Source organism: Bubalus bubalis, chromosome 24, assembly GCF_019923935.1.
Source record: "Bubalus bubalis isolate 160015118507 breed Murrah chromosome 24, NDDB_SH_1, whole genome shotgun sequence".
NCBI lineage: Eukaryota > Metazoa > Chordata > Mammalia > Artiodactyla > Bovidae > Bubalus > Bubalus bubalis.
This window is the reverse complement of record NC_059180.1, coordinates 13388803-13416232: the sequence shown is the minus strand read 5'-3', so window position 1 is coordinate 13416232 and position 27430 is coordinate 13388803. Positions and strand designations below refer to the sequence as shown.

At 43.6% G+C, this 27430-nt stretch overlaps 1 protein-coding gene across 2 annotated transcripts in view; it reads left to right on the top strand.

The window, feature by feature from the left end:
* CALN1 (calneuron 1) overlaps positions 1-27430 on the top strand; it is a 422349-nt gene that overhangs the window by 216336 nt on the left and 178583 nt on the right. For both annotated transcript variants that reach the window (XM_025275519.3, XM_044936417.2), the window contains exon 4: positions 15474-15586. In XM_025275519.3, coding sequence (XP_025131304.1) covers positions 15474-15586 — 113 coding nt within the window. The remainder of the gene's footprint in view (positions 1-15473; positions 15587-27430) is intronic.

Sequence of the window (27430 nt, the reverse complement as noted above, 5' to 3'; positions counted from 1 at the left end):
TGGAGTGGGTAGCCTTTCCCTTCTCCCGGGGATCTTCCCAACCCAGGGATCGAACCCAGGTCTCCTGCATTGCAGGCAGATTCTCTACCAGCTGAGCCACAAGGACCTTCTAACACATACGAAAAATTAAAAAGATAAGGATGGAGTGATATTCTTTTCTGGCACCACAATGAGTGTTCTTGAGCATCCTTTCCCCTTCCTCCTACCTTGGAGAACTGTCCTAGATCATATCAAGTTTCTCTGATTTTTGCCTCTGTGAAGAAAGCTGAGTGCCGAAGAATTGATGCTTTTGAACTGTGGTGTTGGAGAAGACTCTTGAGAGTCCCTTGGACTGCAAGGAGATCCAACCAGTCCATTCTAAAGGAGATCAGCCCTGGGTGTTCTTTGGAAGGAATGATGCTAAAGCTGAAACTCCAGTACTTTGGCCACCTCATGCGAAGAGTTGACTCATTGGAAAAGACTCTGATGCTGGGAGGGATTGGGGGCAGGAGGAGAAGGGGACGACAGAGGATGAGATGGCTGGGTAGCCTCACCGACTTGATGGACATGAGTCTGAGTGAACTCTGGGAGTTGGTGATGGACAGGGAGGCCTGGCGTGCTGTGATTCATGGGGTTGCAAAGAGTTGGACACGACTGAGCGACTGAACTGAACTGAATTGAGTACTTTTATAGTCAACACACACTTGTGATGCCTTGTTTGTCTCTCTTCCCAGCTGAACTTGAATTTCCTAGACCACAGAGTTGATGTCCTCTATGTTCATTTAGCATCCCCAGGTCTAGCGCAATGACTCTATGTAATGGGTCTGGGAACCTATTTGTTGGCTTGAGTTAGAAGTCATAGTTTTCTGCCAATGGATCCCAAGTAGACGTTGACTTTGCTAGAGCATTGATGACGTCCTCACCTTTTCTCCTCGCTGAAGCTGGGTCCCTCTTCCTTCCATTCATGTCTTTCACCTCATCCTCATATGTTTGTACAATGTCTTAATTGCATAGGACTGTTTTCTTTCTGTTTTTGCTTTTTTCCCCTTTGGTTGTGCTGAGTCTCAGTTGTGGTACGTGGGATTGTCATTGCTGCATGCAGGATCTTTGTTGTGGCATGCCTCATCTCTAGTCACAGCATGTGGGTCTTGTTCCATGGTTAGGGATCAAACGTGGGCCCTCTGCATTGGGAGGGAGGAGTCTTAACCACTGGATGACCAGGGAAGTCCTGCACAGGGCTGCTTTCATCTATCATACTGGGAATACAAGCAGGTGTTCCTTAAGCCTTCTCTAATAGTGAATGAGTTTCAGGAGTAAATTTTTCTTTGGGTATTCAGGATAATGTTTCTCCTCTCTTTTTGAACTCACCCATATTTTTTCCCTTCATTTTTGGTTCTTAATGTGGAGACCTGGTTCCTGGAATTAACCAACTATCATTTGTGTGGGTGTCACTGACCACCTTCTTTTCCCACTTGAGTTTCAGAATATCCACTTATGGGGAGGAAGTGTGCCATACCTCGTGTAGTTTTTGGTGACTAATAAGTATTCAGTAAAAGAATACTGGGCAGGGTTTGTTTTCGTGCTTACACTCACCACTTCTTTAAATCTGAGAAGCATTTATGGTTAAAGAATCATGATCAGTGGGAGGGGGCTTCAGGCTGGGGAACACGTGTACACCTGTGGCGGATTCATGTTGATGTATGGCGAAACCAATACAATATTGTAAAGTAATTAGCCTCCAATTAAAATAAATAAATTTATGTTTTAAAAAAAGAATCATGATCAAAAGGCTTCCCTTGATCCAGTGGTTAAGACTCTGCTCTTCCAATGCAGGGGGCATGGAACTAAGATTCCCACATGCTTTGGGATGCAGCCCCCCAAAAGTTAAAAGATAAGAATCATGATCAAGAAGCAGCATATTAAACCATGATAACAATTCCCAACACTTCTTACACTCTGGGTCCCCACAGTCTCCCCCCTGCTTAGGGCGTGGAGACTGGAGCCTGTAGCACAATGCTGGCCAGTTGGAACTTCTCCTCGTGTGCTATGCTGGGGTTGTACCTACAAATGGAGGTACCAGAGGAGAGAAAAGGATGACAAGAAACAAGAACAAGGTGCCAGACTTCCTAGCAGCCCAGGCATACACACTTGGGAGCTGGTTGCCTGGGTCTCTAGGTTTCGCAGAGTCTGGGTCTCCGAACTTGGCAAGGACCAAGAATGATGCTCATGCCTCTTCCCATCACTTCTTGGCAGGTGCCGCAGCTCCCTTTCCAAGAGTGCAGCCTGCACAGACGACTTGTTTTATTTCTCCATCTGCTTCACTTGCGCTGTGGCTGGCAAACATTTCCTTAGATTTTTTTCAAGTGGTTGATGGGTAGCCTCAGCTTTTAGAACTTCTGTGATTTTTTTTTTTTTTTTTTTGGTCTTTTTCTGGTTTCATGGACTTTTTTACAGAAAGTTGAATGAAGACACATTAGAGATTATCCTCATTATTTTTTATTTGATACATTTATACTGGTAATGTGGGAGACCTGGGTTTGATCCCTGGGTTGGGAAGATCCCCTGGAGAAGGGAAAGGCTACCCACTCCAGTATTGTGGCCTAGAGAATTCCATGGACTATATATAGTTCATGGCGTTGCAAAGAGTCAGACACGACTGAGCAACATTCACTTATAGTGGAGTATGGAATATGCTAGACTAGCATTAGCTGACACCTCTGTCATGCTGTGAAATTATTTTTGTCCAGTTTGGGGAACAATTAAGATCTAATCTCTTAGCAAGTTTAATGTTTATAATACACTTTTGTCAGCTACCATGACTGTAGTGTATATAAGACCTCTGGGACTCATTTCTCCACTAGTTGCAAGGCTGTATCCTTAAACAATATCATCCAACACATTAACCAAAACACCCAAATAATCGGATTGAAAAATGGGGTCTTCCTTGGGAGTCCAGAAGTAAAGACATCACTTTCCAGTGAAGGGAATGCAAGTTCAATCCCTGGTCAGTTCAGTTCAGTTCAATCGCTTAGTTGTGTCTGACTCTTTGCCACTCTGTGGATTGCAGCACACCAGGCTTCCCTGTCCATCACCAACTCCCAGAGCTTGCTCAAACTCGTGTCCATTGAGTTGGTGATGCCATCCAACCATTCCATCCTCCATTGTCCCCTTCTCCTCCTGCCTTCAATCTTTCCCAGCATCAGGGTCTTTTCAAATGAGTCAGTTCTTTGCATCAGGTGGCCAAAGTGGTTTCAGCTTCAGCACCAGTCCTTCCAATGAATATTCAGGACTGATTTCCTTTAGGACTGACTGGTTTGATTTTCTTGCAGTCCAAGGGACTCTAAAGAGTCTTCTCCAACACCACAGTTCAAAAGCATCAATTTTTCGGTGCTCAGCATTCTTTATGATCCAACTCTCACGTCCATACATGACTACTGGAAAAACCATAGCTTTGACTAGATGGAGCTTTGTTGGCAAAGGAATGTTTCTGCTTCTTAATATGCTGTCTAGTGTGGTCATAACTTTTCTTCTAAGGAGCAAGCGTCTTTTAATTTCATGGCTGCAGTCACCATCTGCAGTGATTTCGGAGCCCAAGAAAATAAAGTCTTGTCACTATTTCCATTGTTTCTCCATCTATTTGTGATGGAGTGATGGGACCAGATGACATGATCTTAGTTTTTGAATGTTGAGTTTTAAGCCAACTTTTTCACTCTCCTCTTTCAGTTTCATCAGGAGGTTCTTTAGTTCTTCTCCACTTTCTGCCATAAGGGTGGTGTCATCTGCATATCTGAGGTTATTGATATTTCTCCCAGCAATCTTGATTCCAGCTTGTGCTTTATCCAGCCCGGCATTTTGCATGATGTACTCTGCATATAAGTTAAATAAGCAGGGTGACAATATACAGTCTTGACATAGTCCTTTCCCAATTTGGAACCAGTCTGTTATTCCATGTCTGGTTCTAATTGTTGCTTCTTGACTTGCATACAGATTTCTCAGGAGGCAGGTCAGGTGGTCTGGTATTCCCATCTCTTTCAGAATTTTCCACAGTTTATTGTGATCCACACAGTCAAAGGCTTTGGCATAGTCAATAAAGCAGAAGTAGATGCTTTTCTGGAACTCTCTTGCTTTTTCCATGATCCAACAGATGTTGGCAAATTTGATCTCTGGTTCCTCTGCCTTTTCTAAATACAGCTTGAACATCTGGAAGTTCATGGATCACATACTGTTGAAACCTGGTTTGGAGAATTTTGAGCATTACTTTGTTAGCATGTGAAATGAGCGCAATTGTGCGGTAGTTTGAGCATTCTTTGGCATTGCCTCTCTTTGGGACTGGAATGAAAACTGACCTTTTCCAGTCCTGTGGCCACTGCAGAGTTTTCCAGATTTGCTGGCATATTGAGTGCAGCACTTTCACAGCATCATCTTTTAGGATTTGAAATAGTTCAACTGGAATTCCATCACCTCCACTAGCTTTGTTCATAGTGATGCTTCTTAAAGCCCACTTGACTTCGCATTCCAGGATGTCTGGCTATAGGTGAGTGATCACCTGGGTGATTATCTGGCTTGTGAAGATCTGTTTTTGTATAATTCTGTGTATTCTTGCCACCTCTTCTTAATATCTTCTGCTTCTGTTAGGTCCATATCATTTCTGTCCTTTATTGAGCCCATCTTTGCATGAAATGTTTCCTTGGTATCTCTAATTTTCTTGAAGAAATCTCTAGTCTTTCCCATTCTATTGTTTTCCTCTATTTCTTTGCACTAATCACTGAGGAAGACTTTCTTATCTCTCCTTGCTATTCCTTGGAATTCTGCATTCAAATGGGTATATCTTTCCTTCTCTCCTTTGCCTTTTGCTTCTCTTCTTTCCCCATCTATTTGTAAGGCCTCCTCAGAGAACCATCTTGCCTTTTTGCATTTCTTTTTCTTGGGGATGGTCTTGATCACTGCCTCCTGTACAATGCCATGAACCTCCGTCCATAGTTCTTCAGGTACTCTGTCTATCAGATCTAATGCCTTGAATCTATTTGTCCCTTCCACTATATAATTGTAAGGGATTTGATTTAGGTCATACCTGAATGGTCTAGTGGTTTTCCCTACTTTCTTCAATTTCAGTCTGAATTTGGCAATAAGGAGTTCATGGTCTGAGCCACAGTCAGCTCCCGGTCTTGTTTTTGCTGACTGTATAGAGCTTCTCCATCTTTGGCTGCAAAAAATATAATCAATCTAATTTCGGTATTGACCATCTGGTGATGTCCATGTGTAGAGTCTTCTCTTGTGTTGTTGGAAGAGGGTGTTTGCTATGACCAGTGCATTCTCTTGGCAAAACTCTATTAGCCTTTGACCTGCTTCATTTTGTATTCCAAAGCCAAATTCGCATGTTACTCCAGGTATCTCTTGACTTACTACTTTTGCATTCCAATCCCCTATAATGAAAAGGACATCTTTTTGGGGTGTTAGTTTGAGAAGGTCTTGTAGGTCTTTATAGACCATTCAATTTCAGTTTTTTCAGGATTACTGTTCAGGGCATAGACTTGGATTACTGTGATATTGAATGGTTTGCCTTTGAAATGGACAGAGATCATTCTGTCATTTTTGAGATTGCACCCAAGTACTACATTTCAGACTCTTTTGTTGACCATGATGGCTACTCCATTTCTTCTAAGGGGTTCTTGCCCACAGTAGTAGATATAATGGTCATCTGAATTATAGTCACCCATTCCAGTCCATTTTAGTTCACTGATTCCTAAAATGTCAATGTTCACTCTTGCCATCTCCTGTTTGAGCACTTCCAATTTGTCTTGATTCATGGACCTAACATTCCACGTTCCTATGCAATATTGTTCTTTATAGCATAGGACTTTACTTCCATCACCAGTCATGTCCACAATTGGGCGTTGTTTTTGCTTTGGCTTCATCTGTTCATTCTTTCTGGAGTTATTTCTCCACTGATCTCCAGTAGCATCTTGGGCACCTACCGACCTGGGGAGTTCATCTTTCAGTGTCCTATCTTTTTGCCTTTTCATACTGTTCATGGGGTTTTCAAGGCAAGAATACTGAAGTGGTTTGCCTTCCATTCTCCAGTGGATCACGTTTTGTCAGAACTCTCCGCCATGACCCATCTGTCTTGGGTGATCCTACACCACATGGCTCTTAGTTTCATTGAGTTAGACAAGACTGGTCCATATGATCAGTTTGATTAGTTTTCTGTGATTGTGGTTTTCATTCTGTCTGCCCTCTGATGATAAGGATAAGAGGTTTATGGAAGCTTCCTGATGGGAGAGGCTGACTTATCTCTCTGGTCAGGGAGCTGAAAATCCCTTACATGTCTTGCAGCCAAAAGCACAAAACATAAAATAGAAGCACTATTGTAATAAATTAAATAAAGACGTTTAAAATGGTCCACACCAAAACATCTGTACAACATAAAATAGAAAAAAAAATTTTTAAATAGGCAGAGGAACTAAATAGACATTTATCCAAAGGACCAACAAGTCCATAAAACTGTGCTCAATATCTGTTCTTTGTGATCCTCAAGTCAAGATTATTCTGAAGTCATCCATTTTCTCATAACTTACTCCCTAATGTATTTCAGATCCGAAACTATCTAGTCAACACTATTCTCTGAAGGTTAGAAATGACCTTGCAGCTATTGGAGTAGAAGGCGAGTTTGGTGCTAGTAAGATGCATGGTCTGTCTTGTTTTGACAGTTTCTCTTCCACATAGATCCCTGAGGAAGATGTGAATATAAGAGCAATAGGAATAAGGAAAAAAGTGCCTGTGTATATTCAGCCTTGCCCGTGGGCTGTATCTGTATGCAGAAAATAAGAGAGGAGGTAGCATGGCTGGGCTAACTCTAAGAAGATTAGGCTTGGATGGACCCATAGCATAGATGAGAAACAATACCAGAGAAGCATGGGCCCCAGCTGTGAGCACGAACTTTGCACACCTCCTGAGAGCCAGCCTTATTGATTACTTCCTGGTCCTATTTGGAAGGGAAGTGAGAGTGAGCAGTGCCAAGGCTAGGACATGCCTCCACCCTCCACCAACTCCCTCCTTTATCCTCACTATCCCTCAGCTTTCTACTGTGCATGTGTGCATGCTAAGTTGCTTCAGGCGTGTCCGACTCTTTGTGACCCTATGGACTGTAGCCCACCCGCAGGGCTCCTCAGTCCGAGGGATTCTTCAGGCAAGAATACTGGAGTGGGTTGCCATGCCTTCCTCCAGGGGATCTTCCCCACCCACGAATCGGACCCATGTCTCTGACATCTCCTGCATTGGCAGGTGGGTTCTTTATCACTTGTGCTACCTAGGAAGCCCACTTTCTACTGTGGTCAATTGCAATTTCCCATTTGGATATAAAGCGGAAGTAAAAGCATCTTTTCTATTCTTCTAGGATACATAAGCGGTGTAAAGCTCTGCTTAATGTCCAGCTCCCATGAGAAACAGGCTTCACGGGATGCTAGGTTGCCGGCGGCAGGTGCACTGCTTGGGGTTGTCTGGGCCTTGGAGCTGCTTTGACAGGCAGGTTGAGGATTGGGCAGTTTGGGAAGTAGGAGGACTTAAGTATGTAAAATTCTGAGCGCAGAGGCAGAGGATGGAGAGAACATGCTAGTCCTTTCAGAATAGTGCCTGAGCCAGCCTGCTGCCCACAGTCAAGCCTTCACAAGGAAGAACCTTGCTTGTGTCACCAGCCTCTTTGAGGTCTATATTAGATCCCTAACCAGGGATCGAACCCATGATATCTATAGTGGACACACTGAGTCCCAACCACTGGACTGCCAGGGAAGTCCCTGTTTCTCTTCTTAAAAGGATACCAGTCCTATTGGATTAGGGTCCCACCCTTATTACCTCACTTAGCCTTAATCACTTCCTTCAAGTCTCTGTCTCCAAATATAGTCACACTGGGAGTTGGGGCTTCAGCCAATGAATTCTGGAGGGACACAGTTCAGTCCCTAACACATTATAAGAGGTTGATGTGGAAGCATTACTGCTACTGCTAAGTCACTTCAGTCGTGTCCCACTCTGTGCGACCGCAGAGACGGCAGCCCACCAGACTTCCCCGTCCCTGGGATTCTCCAGGCAAGAACACTGGAGTGGGTTGCCATTGCCTTCTCAGCATTAGGCACACAAATTTCACTGGGTGGAGTTGGTGGATGGGGTGATGCTCTCACTCCCCACTTGGACACTTCCCACTGACTCTTCATCAGAAACAAGCAGGGCTTATCTTGTCCTGTTCTCTTCCCACAGGAGTCCTTGTTCCAGCATGAAGGGAGGGTGGTTACTGCTCCAGTCACACGACATCCTTCCTGGGGCCCATGAAGTATTCAGGATGCTCATCTCCTCTTTCAGCTTGCTGGAACCTCCCCTCCCTTACGGGTTAAGGGTTCTGTTGACTTTTAAGAAAGTGCACACCATGAGAGCTGCAAGTCAAGTTTTATTTGGGGCAAAATGAGGACTGTAGCTCAGGAGACAGCATTAAAGAGAGCCCCGAGAAACCACTCTGAGGAGACCAGGGGAAGAACTAAATACTAGGATATATTGCAATAAGGGGCTTCCCTGGTGGCTCAGCAGTAAAGAATCTGCCTGCCAATGCAGGAGATGGGTTTGATTCCAGGTCGGGAAGATCCCCTGGAGAAGGAAATGGCAACCCACTCCAGTATTCTTGCCTGGGAAATCCCCTGGACAGAGGGGCCTGGTGCGCTACAATCCGTGGAGTCACAAAGAGTCTGACTCGACTTAGCATCTAAACAACAACAACAACAATATTTCAATAACGTGCAGGTTATCAGGAACATCAAAATATTATTATTAATTGAAGAAAACCAGATATCTCAAGTTAAGGCATTTAGCACTTTTCTAAGTATGGGAAAATGCACGAGTCTAAGCTCAATGAAATCATTCCTCAGGTATGCACCTGAGCTATCTGGGGCCAGTATCCTGTATTTTCACACCCTATGTTCCCTCAGGGCTCACCACAGGGAGTGCCTGCAATCTAATGGCTGCTAGATGGCAGGTGTTCTTTTCAGCCCTGAATTTCCTCAGGGCTCACTGGCTCATGTTGGAGGGCTGCAATTGCCGATGACTGTGATATCCTTGTTTACTGATATGGCAGGAAATATTCTGTTTCTCAGCTCACTCCTGAGCCATCGAGAATTTCCAAATTAGAGCCTTTGCTCCTACCGTGGTGCTGCCCTAGCTCAATGCTTTTAGGTCAGTCCCAGCCCCTACCTGATTCTGCCCTGGGTAATGGATTGCAACCTCCTAGAGGGTAAGCCTGTGTCTATTCATCCCCACCGCACACCTCACATCTCTGTGCTTTAGGAATTGAGTCAGTTGATTGGAACGGAGTCCCAAGCAGACATTTCTTCTTCCTCCCAAGCTATCTCCTCATTACCCTTCTTTACCCATCCTTTTTTCTGAATATGCCTTTCCTTCCTTTTATTTCGCAGGGATGTTTATTGTTATTTTACCTCTTGGTGAAAGTTTCAGCTGGTTGGTCTTAACGAATGTCGTGCAGTCCTGGCCCTCCCGCAGCTTCTTGCCCTCGTTCAAGTTCATTACTCTGACTTACATAGCAGTGGGGAGCAATCAGATGTGGTCCTGGGCAGGTTAGCTTCCTGCCCGTCTTGCTAAGTGGATCATAATATTGGAAGCACGGGGGAGGTTAGGAATGAGTCCTTATTGGAGTGAGTTTCGTTGTTTCGCTCTGCACTTACTTGACTGTTAAAGATTCGTAAAATGATTTAACCAAATGAAGTTTTTGCATTCGGAGGTCGCTGCATTCTGTGAAGGGTCGGGGAGGGCAGTCTGGGCAGATGCCCAGTTTGTCTTTAGGGGACACGTGAATGCCAGCCTGATGTCTTTAGGGGACACGTGAATGTCCCCTGCCTGATGTCACCCTGCCAGGCCTGGTGGAAGAGGGTGCCTATAGGATTGTATGGGAGAGACCTGGATCCTCTGAGAACTGACCCTCCAAGGAGAATTACTGAGACCCTCATTGCAGGCAGGATGGCAGTTTGGGGAACAAAGAGCTTTCAGACAGTGGTCATTTGTGTTAAAGCCTCTAAAGGCCATTTTCCCAGTTCCCACTAAATTCCTTCCTAAAAGCTCAGTGGAGTGAAAGTGAACTCGCTCAGTCGTGTCTGACTCTTTGTGACCCCATGGACTGTAGCCTACCAGGCTCCTCAGTCCATGGAATTTTCCAGGCAAGAGTACTGGAGTGGGTTGCCATTTCCTTCTCCAGGGGATCTTCCCAACCCAGGGATTGAACCCACATTGCAGGCAGATGCTTTACTGTCTGAGCCACCATATTATACTCTCAGACTTTGCAGAGAGGTGTGAACCTGAAACAGGAATTGTACTGGGGCCTCTGACATAGAGAGAGGCTTTGCAAAGTGGGGGTTAATATCAAGAGTTACAAGTTGATCCCTCGGCAGGCGTATCCTAGCTGCCCAGCCTTGACCTAGCTCCTTTAACCTCTTCTTGCTGAAGTTTTCTCAAGGGTAGAATGTGGAAGGGCAGAACCTATTCACAGTGTTGGGATGGAATCGAACACAATAATATGTCAGACCTTGAGTTCAGTGTCTGGCATATAGCAAATGTTAAATCAATATTTCCTGTTACTTATTATGACTCTTTTAAACGCTTAATAAAGGCCTCCAGCAGCTGACCTGAGACTTGATAACTAGACAAAAAGACAACTTAGATTTCAATTTGCCTCTTTGTGCCAGGAGCCACAGCACTCCCCAGCCAGGGAACACTGGGGTCAGATGAATGAGTGTTCCTGACAGAGTCATACATCACCTGGCCTCCTGAGAGGGAGCAAAAGCATAGGCAAGCTGCTGGGTTGGGAATCACTGCTCTGCTCCTCTGTGTGAGCTTCTGCAAGTTACTGAACCTCTCTGTGCATCAGTTTTCTCATCTGTAAAATGGGCCACTGGCAGACTTCAGTGAACTAGGCTGTGCAGTGTCTTCCAATGATGCCATGGCATTGTGAATGCTCAGTATGCTAGATGTTAAGATCATCACCAGACTTCCCAGACTTTGCCTCTGCTGGCGGCTAGTTTTTGTATAAGGAACTTAGGGAGATATATCTGAAATTATACTCTTCTCAGTACTCCTGGGATGGATGCAGGGTTGGGTGGGGTGAGGCGGACGTGGGGCCAGACTGCTAGGAGCAGCTTTGAAAGCTTACGGAGTGTTCCCAGTCCTGTCTATCCTTTAAACTAGGATCTGCTGAAGGGGACTTTTATTCAGTCTCCATCTGAATAGAATCTTGTACTCCTGGCAAGACCAGTGATGAGCTGTGTATGTAAAGGAGGACTCTGTGTACTGAGGGTCTGCAGAAAATGTGCAATATGCACATGCTCAGGAGCCAGAGCTGAGAAGATCCCAAGAGACATAGACAAAGTCAAAGAGGCATCCCTCTTATTTCTCCAACTATGGGCCTGCAGAAATCTCCCTTGGCTCATTGATAATGGAAAAAAAAATGGAGGAGAGAATCACATTTTGACCAATAAGAAATCTGAGGTTCCAAATGTCTTCTGCTTAATAGCTAGAAACAAATCCTTCCATGAACCAGAGCTCTCCTCCAACTAGCAGAAAGGCTCTGCCAAGTCCCCTGTGCCCCTGCACTGTAGCTCGCACCACCCTGGGGTTGCTCACCATGACCCAAGCTCTTCCCTTCTGGTCAGGGGTTTCGGGAGCAAAAAAGCTGCTCCCTTCACCGAGGTCAGGATATGGTTGGAAGCATCACTTCCATTTGTCAACTTTGAGGCTGATGTTCTCAGCCAAGGGCACCATCTGTGAGTGCTCCCTGATGACTTTGACCAGGGTTCTGTGTGGACTCCAGTTCCACATGCTGCTCTCCCATCACCTGGATTGGGGGAAGGTTTCAGAGAGGTGGGTGATCACTTTCCTCTTACCTGAAAGTTAGATTGTTTAAAAACAGCCTCATCCTCCTGGTCCTCAGGTGCCTAATATACTGAGAAATATACTTTGCACATACTCTGGACCTCCGCCATCCCCATTCCATTCAGCTCCCAAGTGAGCAAGGTGCCTACTACACCCCAGCCAGAAGCGTGTGTGACCCAGCCCAGTGGATGTATTTTACATAGGGTCTTATGAGGTCTTTGTGAAAGAATGATCCACACCCTCGAGCTTCTAAACCTTTATGAACCGTTGCCCTGGGTGACAGACGGTTGGGGTGATGCCCACTGTTACTAGACCAGCACCTCAGAAGGAGGTCCCTGGAAGGAGAACCATAGTGCAGTAAGTCCCCTACATATGAACAGGTTTCATTAGTAAGTCCAGTTTGTTCTTAAGTCTGATTTGTTCATAGGTACCCAACTAACACAATCAGCTATATCATACTATACTGTAATAGGTTTATAATACTTTCCACACAACTAATACATAAAAAACAAACACAAAAAATAAAGAAAACATTTCTCATCTTATACTAGTACAGCACAACAGCTGGCATCCAGGGGCTGGCATCAAGGGTTACCAGCTGGAGGAGGGAGAGGAGGTGGGAGATGGTGGAACTGAAGGATTGTCAGCAATAGGAGACGGAGGGCAAGCTGCAATTTCACTCATGCCTGACGTTGATGGAACAGGTTCTGGTTCCTTGCTGGAACTAGATGCACGTTTGCATCTTTGAAAATTCACAACTTGACGATTGGCACGGAGGGGACTTACTGTACTTGAGACATTATCTAGTCTAGTGTTTCTCAAACTACTTCCTCTTCCTTGTCTGCTTCTTCCTCTTGTCCTGCTCCTCCTTCTTGTTCTGCCACTCACCTGCTCAGATGCCTTTTAAGACACTTGTTTCTCTAGTTGCCCCAACCCCATGGCATTTTAATAGTACAGATATAGTGTGCATATGTCTCTTTACGTACTGTGACCTTAGGAGGGCCACTAATGATTTAATGCCTAAGATATTTTTTGTCCCCTAAGAATCACTGTCCATCTCACTGAAGGTGACACTTTCTCTCTTGAGAATGCATCTTCTGGTCTGAGACTTTTTGGCCATCCAGCACCGGCTTTTTGTTTGTTTATTTATTTATGGCTGCGCTAGGTCTTCATTGCAGCACACAGGCTCTTCATTGATGCATGCAGGCTTTCTCTAGTTGTGGTGAGCAGAGGCTACTCTCTAGTTGCAGCATGCAGGCTTCTTATTATGGTAGCTTCTCTTGTTGCAGAGCATGGACTCTAGGGCACTTCAGCTTCAGTAGTTGGGTCAGGGCCTTAGCTGCCCTATGGCTTGTAGAATGTTAGTCCCCAGAGCAAGGATCCCCTGTCCCCTGCACTGGCAGGCTGATTCTTAATGACTGGACTGCCAGAGAAGTCCCCAGTGCCAGGTTTGACTAGCAGGAGCAACTTGGGGTGAGCAGCAGGTTAGTGCATGAGCATAACAAGTGTGACTGTCCTAGACTGGGAGCCATGTGGTGCTAACTCATTGTGAATACCAGCAAGACTGGGCCATTCTCAGCTTCCTCCAGCTTTCTACTTTCACAAATACTGGATGATTTATCTTTGGGTAAACATCTTGGACTGCATTTAAGGTAGTTTCCTCGCTTTGTCTTTTTCTTTAAAAGTGAAGTTGTTAAGTGAAAAGGAACCAGCAGGACACAGCATCTTGAATCCTGCTAGTCAGTGTTTAGGATGAGCACACAGGGGTGCATAAGAGAGCTCGTGTCTTCACATCTCTGCCAGCATTGAACAGTATTCTTTTAAGAAGTATTTGCTGGTTTGAAAGGCAAGATGCTAACTTGTTGTCGGCTGATGATGACCATCCAGGGTGAAATTTTAGATCCTTTCATCTTGTCGAATGGTAAGAGGTACATTCCTTTCTCAGTAGTCCTTGGACTGCCCCACCCCATTTGGTGGCTCAGTCTTCCCTTTCCCACTGACTTGTCATGCTTCTCCTATCCTCTTGGAAGTTTTATCTACACTGGGATCTGTTCCTGGACTGTCTTTTTCTGAATTTTTGACATCTTGATAATGACATCTGCTTGAATTTTGGAAGTAGGTTTTCAGCAAAGGCTCATGGAAAGCTATTACACTCTGGGAGTGGATTGATATGTCTGCACTTTGGCAAGCTTGTATGCAGCCACCTGGGCTGTCTTTTCCACCTGGAACCAAGGTGTGGTGACTCTTGGTGGAGACACCCTCCCAAGCAGTCCGTGCAGAATGCCACACTGATGAATCCTGGGGGCTCAGGCCATGCCCTGAAGGTCCGCTTTTGTCTAAGTTGGCCTAAGTTCACTTGGCCAGTGTCAGCTCTAGCATGGAAGTTCCAATACATGTTGAACTGAGCAAAGAAAATACAAGCAAGAGATATCATTCATTCTCTAAGGGCACTTTGAGTGCCCACCATGGTATCAAATCTAGAGACATTTCAGACTGGGTCCTTGGCCTTGCAGAGCTAACAATCTAGGTGGGAGAGAGGCATGCACATTAGTGGCTGAGATAGAGGGTAATCAGTTCTAAACAGGTGCACATTAAGTTAGTAGGAGAAACAGAAGTTTGCCCAACTCTGTCTAGTGAGATGAGAAAGGGTCAGGAAAAATATCAAAAGAGAACATGATATTTCAGCTTCATCTTATGAAACAAGTTAGAGATTACCCAGTAGACAAATGGAGGGAACAGTGTGTACAGAGGTCTGGAGCTCCGAAATAGCATGACATCTTGTGCAGAGGTGGGGAGCAAAAGGTGTCAAAAGGCATAGTGGGACTGGAGGTGGGTGGGTTCTGAGGTGGTTTCCTTATTTTTGGTCAAAGATGCCATTGAAGTTTATAAAGCAGGATCAGATAGGCTTTGGGAGAAGTAAACTCAACTGTGTGAAAGAGAGTGTGGAAGTGAGAATATGAGGACAAAAGTCATTTTACTAGTAATATTGTAATTATTATTAGAACATTCATTCTTGGAAACATTTTCCTACCACAGTGTTTTTGGAACTGGACTAGCAATTGAATTAATAAAGAAGGTAGAGCAGCTACAGGTATTTAACAAGTGAAATCAGTAAGACTTGATGACTAAATCTATGTGTGATTGACCAGTATGAAGGAAGAGATTGGGATAAAGCTAGGCAACTTGGGGTCCAGGAATTACGGTACCTGTGAGGTTGTGGGAGGTGTTGGTTGGGATTTAGATATAAATACTAACAAATGATTAGGGATAGGTGGTATTGGAGGTACTAATTGTTGCCAGTTTCTTGGTTGTCTTTTGGTATTTTAAGATGTTGCACAATTTTCAGAAATGGTTCCAGCTCTTCATTGATCAAGGTCATGCTGTGGAGAAAAGCATGTAGATGTTTATTTCATGTTTGTTTTATTCATCTACTCCCAGATGTTTATTTCATTATTTCAAATTATTCCGTGATTTTATTTCACAGAGATTTTATTTCATATTTCCAGTGAAATAATGAAATAAACATTGGGTAGGTCAATTTCAGCTACTTTTCAACTCATACTTATATCTTCTCTTTCCAGGGGATGGCCAGGTGGATTTTGATGAATTCATGACCATTCTTGGCCCCAAACTGGTGTCTTCAGAAGGTCGCGATGGTTTTCTTGGAAACACAATAGACAGCATATTCTGGCAGGTGAGTTAAGATTTTGTTTAAAGATTAGATTTGATAGTAAACATGGGTTTGGGACTAACATTTGACTGTGGATTCTTGAGCTTCTGTTCAGCATGTGAAGCTCTCTTCTGGGCTCGACTGACATACATTTCTTGAACTGGACAACTAAGTTGAGATCATACTGCTGCTGCTGCTGCTGCTAAGTCGCTTCAGTCGTGTCCGACTCTGTGCGACCCCATAGACGGAAGCCCACCAGGCTCCCCCTTCCCTGGGATTCTCCTAGGTTCCCTGAAAACAAGTATCAAAACTATACTCATTTAAGTCTTGGAAGAGTGAAATATCTCCCTATGTATTCCTTATTTCAAAAATAGTTTTTACATTTTGGAGAAATGAGATTCCTCCTCTTCTGGTTCACAAAAGCCTTTTTCCTGGAGACACTTAAGAAGGACATATTAGTATTACCTGTGCTCACTGCCATTCCCGGTTCAGGAGGTCCTTGCTGAGAGGATGATATGATTGCCTTGTGTGTTTGGATCCTATTTCTCAAGAGGACAGAATGGTTTTATCTCAAAATTTGTATTTGATACTTCTCAATTTGCTTCTGTTTCTATCTGCAAGCTGTCTTAGAAATTCCAAGTAACAATGACCTTTGAACTATTTTGATGTGCTATAAGTCATTTCTTTATATTCTTTAATTTTAAAATGTGAATATTATTTTGTGATTATGGAATTTTGGGAATGGCTCACCAATAATTAATTTTAAAATGTGAGTATAATTTGTCAAGTTAAATTGAATTATAGTTTAGACATGTAAAATACCATTCCAACACAGGGTGGTTTCTTTAATTTCTTGATGTGTTTTTTCCCTTAACTAACAATACTTCTCTCATCTAGTTAAGGATTGCAGTTGGCAGTGTACCTCTAGTCTTAATCTGCTATCATCTTGCATATAACCAACAAGTACTCAGTAAGAATTTGTTACTTATCCCGTAGTCTAACAGTCACTGTGGGTTTTACAAAAGACGTTTAAGACAGTCCTTCACAGAGAATAGAGTGGTGGTTGCTAAGGGGAAGGAGGGTGGGAGAGAGTTGGATTGGAAGTTTGGGATTAGCAGATGCAAACTGGTATGGGGAGAATGAATAAACAACAAGGTCCTACTGTATAGCACAGGGAACTATATTCAATACTCTATGATGAAACACAATAGAAAAGAATATGAAAAAGAATGTATATATATGTATAACTGAGTCACTTTGCTCTACAGCAGAAATTGACACAACACTGTAATTCAACTATACCTCAATCCTATTGGTTACAAAGTGCATCTGCATTCACTGGAGGGAGAGGACTCCTCCCAGTGAATCCCCAGAGGAGGGGTCATTGAGGACCGCCTTGGAGACTGGCGACCACAAAGGGGAATGGGGCTGTGATTTGGCTTCAGCTTCCTGGCCCGACACTGCTGTCACGGCCTTTCATTTTTTTCAGGTTTTGGTTTCTCCCTATCTTAGAGGAAAACGGACCATGGATGTTCTCTGTGTTGGGAGAAGTGAGCCCACCAGGTCCTAGGCTCACCTTGCAAATTAAGTCTGCTCTCCAGGGCTCACTCATTCCTGGCATTCTAGCCTACAGAGCCAAGGGGAGAAGAAAATCAAATGGGATTCTGCAAAAAGGGCTATTTATCAGTTGGTGCTCATCCCCAAAGTTTTGAGCGCCTGGCTCTTTGCAGGAAACTGGTATCAGTGAAGATAGAATTGATTGGCTACTAACACGAGGGCCACGCCCCAGAGTGTCTGTCCTCCCTGGGTACTTAGTCTGGGTGTGAGGCTCACAGATTTCTTGGCTGCCAGTTCAGAACCTCTGTCTTATGTAGCAAATAATAACCTGTGGAATTCTTATTGTGTTCTTCTCCTTTATTCATCAAAGTCATGTGTGTTGGCTGTTACTGCTGTGATGTAGTTGAGCAGAACTTGGTGTATGTTAGTGGTGGAGAGGAGAGGAGGGGAGGGAGGAGCTGAGAGGGCCAGATGCAGGGTGGGGGCGGGGGAGGGCTTTCATGCTCAACACTTCAACTCCATTGCAACTGCAGAGCCGCAGCATCCTCAAAGTCACTTTATTCTGCCAGTCACTCGCACCACACACCACGAGGCCACTTGTACCAAGAAGGTATCTAATGCAACAGATGCTCCCATGCTGTGAAGCATCTGCATCTCGGGTTCACCTGAGTCCCCACAACAGCCCTTCATCCTTCCTCCTCCATGACCTCCAGCACTGTGCACAGCTGTGTTCTGCCATGAGCTCACAGACTGTGGTAACGACCAAATGGCAGAGGTAATGACCAGCATCACGGGAGATCATGCAGCTCTGGTGATCCAGGTCCAACCAACACTTCTGTTAAACTCTGCTCCCTTTAAAGAGAGAGAGATGAGGCCCACCCTTAGCTAGGAGAGGAGCCAGTGGTGTCTTACCATCGGGACTCACCTGTACCTGTAGAAGGTACAGGTAGAACACCTTGGCTCCTTGGCTCACATTTTTATCTTATGTATAATCAAACTTCACTAAGACTTGACTAATTTGGGAGAAGGCAATGGCACCCCACTCCAGTACTCTTGCCTGGAAAATCACACGGATGGAGGAGCCTGGTAGGCTGCAGTCCATGGGGTCGCTAGGAGTCAGACACGACTGAGCGACTTCACATTCACTTTTCACTTTCATGAATTGGAGAAGGAAATGGCAACCCACTCCAGTGTTCTTGCCTGGAGAATCCCAGGGACAGGGGAGCCTGGTGGGCTGCCGTCTATGGGGTTGCACAGAGTCGGACACGACTGAAGTGACTTAGCAATTTACAGTGTTTTTTTTTTTTTTTGGCTGTGCTGGGTCTTATTGCAGCGCATTGGCTTCTTTTGTTGAACAGCATGAGTTCTAAAGCACGTGGACTCAGTAGTTGCAAGCATATGGGCCTTAGCTGCCCTGCGGCATGTGGGATCCTGGGCCCCTGATCAGGGATCAGACCCGAGTCCCCTGCATTTGCAAGGTGGATCTTTAACTACTGGATCACCAGGGAAGTCCCTAATTTACAGTTTCTGATTTAAGAAATGAAACACATCAATATTTAAGCAAATGGATCTGTTCAATGGATGGCATTGGATGTGTGGGAACAGGTTTGGGGCTGGAGGTTAAGAACAAAGAAACTCACAGGGCTTCCTGCTCTTTGTGCATGCTCCAGAGTGAGTTTTTACTTGCCTGTTTACAAATAGGTCTAGTTTATCTCACATCTGTGTGCACAGGAAAGAAACACTCTGGAAAGCTCAGGTACAATATGATGCCAAATCTTTTATGCATAAAAGAACTGGGGAAAATATGTCAGAGTATTGACAGTGACATTCCATATGTGATAGCATGATGAGTGATCATATCTTTCTGTATTTTTCAAAAGCTTGACAATGAGCATGCATTATTTGTATAATCAGAAAAAGAAGATGAAAGGAAAGTAAATATAGTCCCCAGCTAGTCAAATAACTATGAAGTATCTACAATGTTTTCATCTGTGAAACTGTAAATTATCTGCCCTGTGAGGTCGACCTTGGATAAACTTGCAGGGAAAGCAAGTGAGACAGAAGAAATTATATTCATTCACATGAGGTGTTTGTTGCATGTGACCAAGACCTAGAAAATAGCAGGATTTTGACTTTTGTTCTTTTATGGATAACTTGCATTCCAGCAGGCAGAGTTGCTTCTTACATCAAATCTGGCACCAACAGAATGGTTCTCTCCTCAATATTTTGTCAACGTGCCACTCTATTGGAGTTTGGGATCCAAAACTGCTGTTCTTAATCATCTTAGGAACCAAATAGCTTTCAGCAGCCATGCCCATCATGAGGCCTGTTAGATTGACAGCGAATGCTTGAGTCCCCAAAGCGATTTTACTGCCTGCGAAATATGGAGCATGGAAAACTCAGGAGAGGTTCTCAGAGTCTGGTTCCTGAACCAGCAGCATCAGCATCACCTGGGACATGTTAGATATGCAAACACCTGGACCCTACCCCAGAAGCACTGAATCAAAAACTCCAGGGTAGAGCTGGTATCTGGGTTCAATCCGCCCTCCAGGTGGCTCTGATGCTCCCCCAAGATTGAGAGCCACTGAGATTTCAGCAATCCTGGCACATGGGGCAGGCATCCAGTAAGGCTTACTGGTCTGATTGAAACCTTGGTCATTTGGGTTTTTCCCTCCTTTACCCATATTTATAAGTATCATTGGTCTTTAGTCCATATAACAGTATATGTTTTAACTGTTTTAAAAGATGGAGGAATTACATGTCAATATGTAACTAATTTTCTAAGTAGGACTTGCCTTTCTAAGCATTAAAGCAACAGAAGAATCATAAGTAAAAACTATTAAACTATTGAAAGGATGTTTCAGAAAGTAATTGGGAGACTTCTCTGGCAGTCCAGGGGTTTGTTAAGACTCCATGCTCCCAATGCAGTGGCACTGGGTTCTCTCACTGGTCAGGGAACTAGATCCCAGGTGCCACAACTAAAGATCCTGCATGCTGCAACTAAGACCCAGCACAGCCAAATAAAGAAAGAAATAAGTAGTTTAAAAAGTAATAGGAAAAAATACAGCAATAGACTAAGGTATATGTGGAGAGCATTTCTAAAACAAAATGGAAACCTCTAGATATGATAATAGATGAGTGGGATAAGAAATAACAATTGATGGATACTTTACTTTAAACAAACATTAAAACAGTTCTCAACCTCACTAGAAATCTAAGGGATATCTACTAAAATAGTAATTGGATAACAGTTATCACCTATCAAGCTGGAAAAGAATAAAACATATAATAGTGGTGTCAAGAGTGAGAGGAAATGGGCACACTCGTATACTACCAGTAGAAATGTAAATTTTAAAACTTTTCTGAAAACTATTTGGTGATAGTTTTCTACAACTTTTCCAACGTTAAACCCTATAATTAAAAATAATTCTACGTCTAAGACTCTGTCATATGAAATTAGTTAGAGGTGTAGAAAAATGCACTTACAAAGATGGAATATTGTGCAATTTTTTAAAATAATATTTTCACTCTACGATCTAGAGATTTTAATTTACATTATAATTACATCCTTGTCCTACAACTATTATATATCCATTTATATTCATACAGAGACAAAAACTGGGGAAAATGTAGTGATTCTGACAATACTAATTATTATGACTTGGAATAGAGGTGAATGTAAATTTTCTTTATCCTTGTATGTAGTTTGTGAAATTTCTACAATTAGGCCATAGGGATCTATTCTGTTATTATTCAATGAAATTAACAAAATCACATTGTAAAACAACTGTTTTCAGTGGCAAAAAAAAAGTGGTTAGACTTTCTAATACATGTACTCATTGCTATGGTAAATAAAGTGCACAAAATTTATGTGAGAGTTTAAAAGTTTATAATCAAACTGGTGACTGCCAACTCCCTGTAGGAAAAGAATTCAGGCAAAGCCTCTGAGAAGCAGTGGTCACCCCAAGCAGCTGGGTGGCTACTTGTTCCAGAAGCCACAGGAGGCCTGAGGCCAGCTGCAGTTCCCCAATGTATCAGTCACCTTATATCCAGTTAGTATATCGAAAACTCACCCTTTAGAAGAATGTCTGCATTGATTTCATAATCAGAAAAAAAAATAATAAGTTGAAACTAATTTTAAATATCCCTTCTAAATAAATTCATGATGGGTTCTCAGCTTTGTGATTGGGTTGGACTGATAGGTGACTTCAGGCAAAAAGAGGAAAAAGTCACTGGTCATATCCAGGAAACTCCTGGCACCAGTGACTTAATACTTATGTCCAGTGGAATCTTCCCATGTTACAGGTAAAGTTGTTTTCTTTATTTAATCTACTTAAAAGTCTAACACACAGGGTCTGTGTGTAATATGAATATACTGTTGACCTCAGGGAAGCATAGAATTTTCATTCAAAGTTATCTAAAAGAGGACTGGGTCTAGTAAGGGTAATATCTTGCGTTCAAGTTCAGAGGGAAGAGAGAAAGAAACAAGGCAGGTGTGGAGCCAGTGGAGACTTCTTGGGGTCTGGCTGATGAATCCTCTAAAATCCACAGTTCAGATCAATTCAGTCGCTCACTCATGTCTGACTCTTTGTGACCCCATGGACTACAGCACCCCAGGCTTCCCTTTCTATCACCAACTCCTGGAGCCTACTCAAACTCATGTCCCTCGTGTCAGTGATGCCATCCAACCATCTAGGGAAAACCACTAGACCATTCAGGTATGACCTAAATCAAATCCCTTACGATTATCCAGTGGAAGGGACGAATAGATTCAAGGGATTAGATCTGATAGACAGAGTGCCTGAAGAACTATGGACAGAGGCGCGTGACATTGTACAGGAGGCAGTGATCAAGACCATCCCCAAGAAAAAGAAATGCAAAAGGGCAAACTGGTTCTCTGAGGAGGCCTTACAAATAGCTGGGAAAAGAAGAGACGTAAAAGGCAAAGGAGAAAAGGAAAGGAATACCCATTTGAATGCAGAGTTCCAAAGAACAGCAAGGAGAGATAGGAAAGCCTTTCTCAGTGATCAATGCAAAGAAATAGAGGAAAACAACAAAACGGGAAAGACTAGACTACCTAACAGAAGCAGAAGATATTAAGAAGAGGTGGCAAAAATACACAGAAGAACTATACAAAAGAGATCTTCATGACCTAGATAACCATGATGGTGTGATCACTCACCTAGAGCGAGACATCCTGGAATGCAAAGTCAAGTGGGCCTTAGGAAGCATCATTATGAACAGAGCTAGTGGAGGTGATAGAACTCCAGGTGAATTATTTCAAATCCTAAAAGATAATACTGTGAAAGTGCTGCACTCAATATGCCAGCAAATTTGGAAAACTCCACAGTGGCCACAGGACTGGAAAAGGTCAGTGTTCATTCCCATCCCAAAGAAAGACAATGCCAGTTCAGTTCAGTTCAGTTGCTCAGTCATGTCCGACTCTCTGTGACCCCATGAACTGCAGCATGTCAGGGTTCCCTGTCCATCACCAACTCCCAGAGCTTACTCAAACTCATGTTCATTGAGTCAATGATGCCATCCAACCATCTCATGCTCTGTTGTCCCCTCTCCCACCTTCAGTCTTTCCCAGCATCAGGGTCTTTTCAAATGAGTCATTTCTTCATATCAGGTGATCAAAATACTGGAGTTTCAGCTTCAGCATCAGTCCTTCCGATGAATATTCAAAACTGATTTCCTTTAGGATGGACTGGTTGGATCTCCTTGCTGTCCAAGGGACTCTCAGGAGTCTTCTCCAGCGCCACAGTTCAAAAGCATCAATTCTTTGGTGCTCAGCGTTCTTTATAGTCCAACTCTCACATCCATACATGACCACAGGAAAACTCATAACTTTGACTAGACGGACCATTGTCAGCAAAGTAATGTCTCTGTTTTTTAATATATGCTGTTATATTGCTGTCTAGGTTGGTCATGACTTTTCTTCAAAGGAGCAAGCATCTTTTAATTTCATGGCTGCAGTCACCATCTGCAGTGATTTTGGAGCCCAAGAAAATAAAGTCTGTCACTGTTTCCATTGTTTCCCCATTGATTTGCCATGAAGTGATGGGACCAGATGCCATGATCTTAGTTTTCTGAATGTTGAGTTTTAAGCCAACTTTTTCACTCTCCTCTTTCACTTTTATCAAGAGGCTCTTTAGTTCTTTGCTTTCTGCCATAAGGGTGGTGTCACCTGCATATCTGAGATTATTGATAGTTTTGGCAATCTTGATTCCAGCTTGTGCTTCCTCCAGCCCAGTGTTTCTCATGATGTACTCTGCATAGAAGTTAAATAAGCAGGGTAACAATATACAGCCTTGATGTACTCCTTTTCCTATTTGGAACCAGTCTGTTGTTCCATGTCCAGTTCTAACTGTTGCTTCCTGACCTGCATACAGATTTCTCAGGAGGCAGGTCAGGTGGTCTGGTATTCCCATCTCTTAAAGAATTTTCCACAGTTTGTTGTGATCCACACAGTCAAAGGCTTTGGCATAGTCAATAAAGCAGAAGTAGATGTTTTTCTGAAACTCTCTTCCTTTTTTGATGATCCATCGGATGTTGGCAATTTGATCTCTGATCCTCTGTCTTTTCTAAATACAGCTTGAACATCTGGAGGTACACAGTTCATGTATTGTTGAAGCCTGGCTTGGAGAATCTTGAGCATTATTTTGCTAGCATGTGAGATGAGTGCAGTTGTGCAGTATATTTGAACATTCTTTGGCATTGCCTCTCTTTGGGATTGGAATGAAAACTGACCTTTTCCAGTCCTGTGGCAACTGCAGAGCCTTCCAAATCTGCTGGCATATTGAGTGCAGCACTTTCACAGCATCATCTTTTAGGATTTGGTATAGCTCAACTGGAATTCCATCACCTCCACCAGCTCTGTTCATAATAATGCTTTGTTGGAGAAGACTCTTGAGAGTCCCTTGGACTGCAAGGAGATCCAACCAGTCCATTCTGAAGGAGATCAGCCCTGGGATTTCTTTGGAGGGAATGATGCTGAAGCTGAAACTCCAGTACTTTGGCCACCTCATGCGTAGAGCTGACTCATTGGAAAGACTCTGATGCTGGGAGGGATTGGGTGCAGGAGGAGAAGGGGACGACAGAGGATGAGATGGCTGGATGGCATCACTGACTCGATGGACATGAGTCTGAGTGAACTCTGGGAGTTTGTGATGGACCAGGAGGCCTGATGTGCTGTGATTCATGGGGTCGCAAAGAGTCAGACACGACTGAGTGACTGAACTGAACTAAACTGAAAGCCCACTTGACTTCACATTCCAGGATGTCTGGCTGTAGGTGAGTGATCACCTGGGTGATTATCTGGGTCGTGAAGATCTTTTTTGTATAGTTCTTCTGTGTATTCTTGCCACCTCTACTTAATATCTTCTGCTTCTGTTAGGTCCATACTATTTCTGTCCTTTATAGTGCCCATCTTTGCATAAAATGTCCCCTGGTATCTCTAGTTTTCTTGAAGAGATCTCTAGTCTTTCTCATTCTATTGTTTTCCCCTATTTCTTTGCATTGATCACTGAGGAAAGCTTTCTTTTTTTTAATTTAAATTTATTTATTTTAATTAGAGGCTAATTACTTTACAATATTGTTTTGGTGTACACCCGTGGTGGATTCATGTTGAGGAAAGCTTTCTTATCTCCCCTTGCTATTCTTTGGATTTCTGCATTCAAATGGGTATATCTTTCCTTTTTTCCTTTGCCTTTTGCTTCTCTTCTTTCCCCAGCTATTTGTAAGGCCTCCTCAGAGAACCATTTTGCCTTTTTGCATTTCTTTTTCTTGGGGATGGTCTTGATCACTGCCTCCTGTACAATGTGAAGAACCTCTGTCCATAGTTCTTCAGGCACTCTATCAGATCTAATTCCTTCAATCTATTTGTCACTTCCACTCCATAATCGTAAGGGATTTAATTTATGTCATACCTGAATGGTCTAGTTGTTTTCCCTACTTTCTTCAATTTAAGTCTGAATTGGACAATAAGGAGTTCATGATCTGAGCCACAGTCAGCTCCCTGTCTTGTTTTTGCTGACTTATAGAGCTTCTCCACGGAGAAGGCAATGGCACCCCACTCCAATACTTTTGCCTGGAAAATCCCATGGACGGAAGAGCCTGGTAGGCTGCAGTCCATGGGGTCGCTTAGAGTCAGACACAACTGAGCGACTTCACTTTCACTTTTCACTTTCATGCATTGGAGAAGGAAATGGCAACCCACTCCAGTGTTCTTGCCTGGAGAATCCCAGGGATGGGGGAGCCTGGTGGGCTGCCGTCTATGGGGTCGCACAGAGTCGGACACGACTGAAGCAACTTAGAAGCAGCAGCAGCAGCAGCAGAGCTTCTCCATCTTTGGCTGCAAAGAATATGATCAGTCTGATTTCAGTATTGACCATCTGGTGATGTCCATGTGTAGAGTCTTCTCTTGTGTTATTGGAAGAGGGTGTTTGCTATGACCAGTGCATTCTCTTGGTGAAACTCTATTAACCTTTGCCCTGCTTCATTCTGTACTCCAAGGCCAAATTTGCCTGTTATTCCAGGTATCTCTTGACTCCATACTTTTGCATTCCAGTCCCCTATAATGAAAAGGACATTTTTGGGGGGTGTTAGTTCTTGAAGGTCTTGTAGGTCTTCATAGAACTGTTCAACTTCAGCTTCTTCAGCATCACTGGTAGGTGCATAGACTTAGATTACTGTGACATTGAATGGTTTGCCTTTGAAACAAACAGAGATCATGCTGTCATTTTTGAGACTGCACCCAAGTACTGCATTTTGGACTCTTTTGTTGACTATTGGTGCCTACTCCATTTCTTCTAAGGGATTCCTGCCCACAATAGTAAATATCATGGTCATCTCAGTTAAATTCACCCATTCCAGTCCATTTTAGTTTGCTGATTCCTAAATGTTGAAGTTCACTCTTGCCATCTCCTGTTTGAGCACTACCAATTTGCCTTGTTTCATGGACCCAACATTTCAGGTTCCTATACAATCTTGCTCTTTACAGCATCGAACTGTACTCCATCACGAGTCACATCCACAGCTGAGTGTTGTTTTTGCTTTGGCTCAGTGTCTTCATTCTTTCTGGAGTTATTTCTCTGCTGATCTCCAGTAGCATATTACACACCAACAACCTGGGGAGTTCATCTTTCAGTGTCTTATCTTTCTGCCTTTTCATACTTTTCATGGGGTTCTCAAGGCAATACTGGAGTGAGTTGCCATTTCCCTCTCCAGGGGGTCTTCCTGACCCAGGGATCAAACCCCGGTCTCCTGCTTTAATAGGGAGATTTTTTTTTTTTTTTTCCCCACCAGGGAATCCCCAGGTTAGGTACTACACAACTTTAAATAGAACGTGAAAAAAAGACTTCTCTGAGGAGATGATGTTTGAACTTACACTTAAATCATGAGGAAGTACCAGCTGTGCAACCTCCAGGGTAAGTGTTCACCATGGGGAGGCAACAGCAAATTCTAGGACCCTGAGGAGGGACAAGCTTGACTAGAGCTTGGTGGGCAAGTGGTAGGAGATGAGATTGGGGATGCCTGTGTAAAGATCAGCTTTTGTGGGACACTATAGGTCCTATGTTGGGATATACATTCAGCAGAATGTGATTGAAACCAATCTAACAGTGGTACAAACAGAATGGAAGCAAATAGAAATCACCCTTACTCAATTCTCTGCTGCCATCTGATTCACTACTCTGAAATCCTCCAATATCACCCTATCCCTGTGGCTTACGTCCACATCTGCATCCACCCATCAGAAAGCCAATGAAGGGAAATGGAGCACAAATCTTTGAAGAAGCTGCATACGTGGCTTCTATATATGTCCAATTGGCCAGAAGCTAGTCACGTGGTTGACCAGAAGTTGGTCATGTTGCCACACCCAGCAGCAAGGCATGTTTGGAAATGGTAGTCTTTCTTTTGGACAACCATGGTCCAAGATTTTTAAATTAAGCGTTGTTTTTTTTTTTGTTTTGTTTTTTTTGCTATTGGGCTTCCCTGATAGCTCAGTTGGTAAAGCATCTGCCTGCAATGCAGGAGACCCTGGTTTGATTCCCGGGTCAGAAAAATCTGGTGGAGAAGGGATAGGCTACCCACTCCAGTATTCTTGGGCTTCCCTTGTGGCTTAGCTGGTAAATAATCCACCTTTACTGCGGGAGACCTGGGTTTGATCCCTGAGTTGGAAAGATCCCTTGGGGAAGGGAAAGGCTACCCACTGTGGTATTCTAGCCTGGAGAATTCCAGGGACTGTATAGTCCACGGGGTTGCAAAGAGTCAGACATTACTGAGCGACTTTCACTTCCTTTTTGTTGC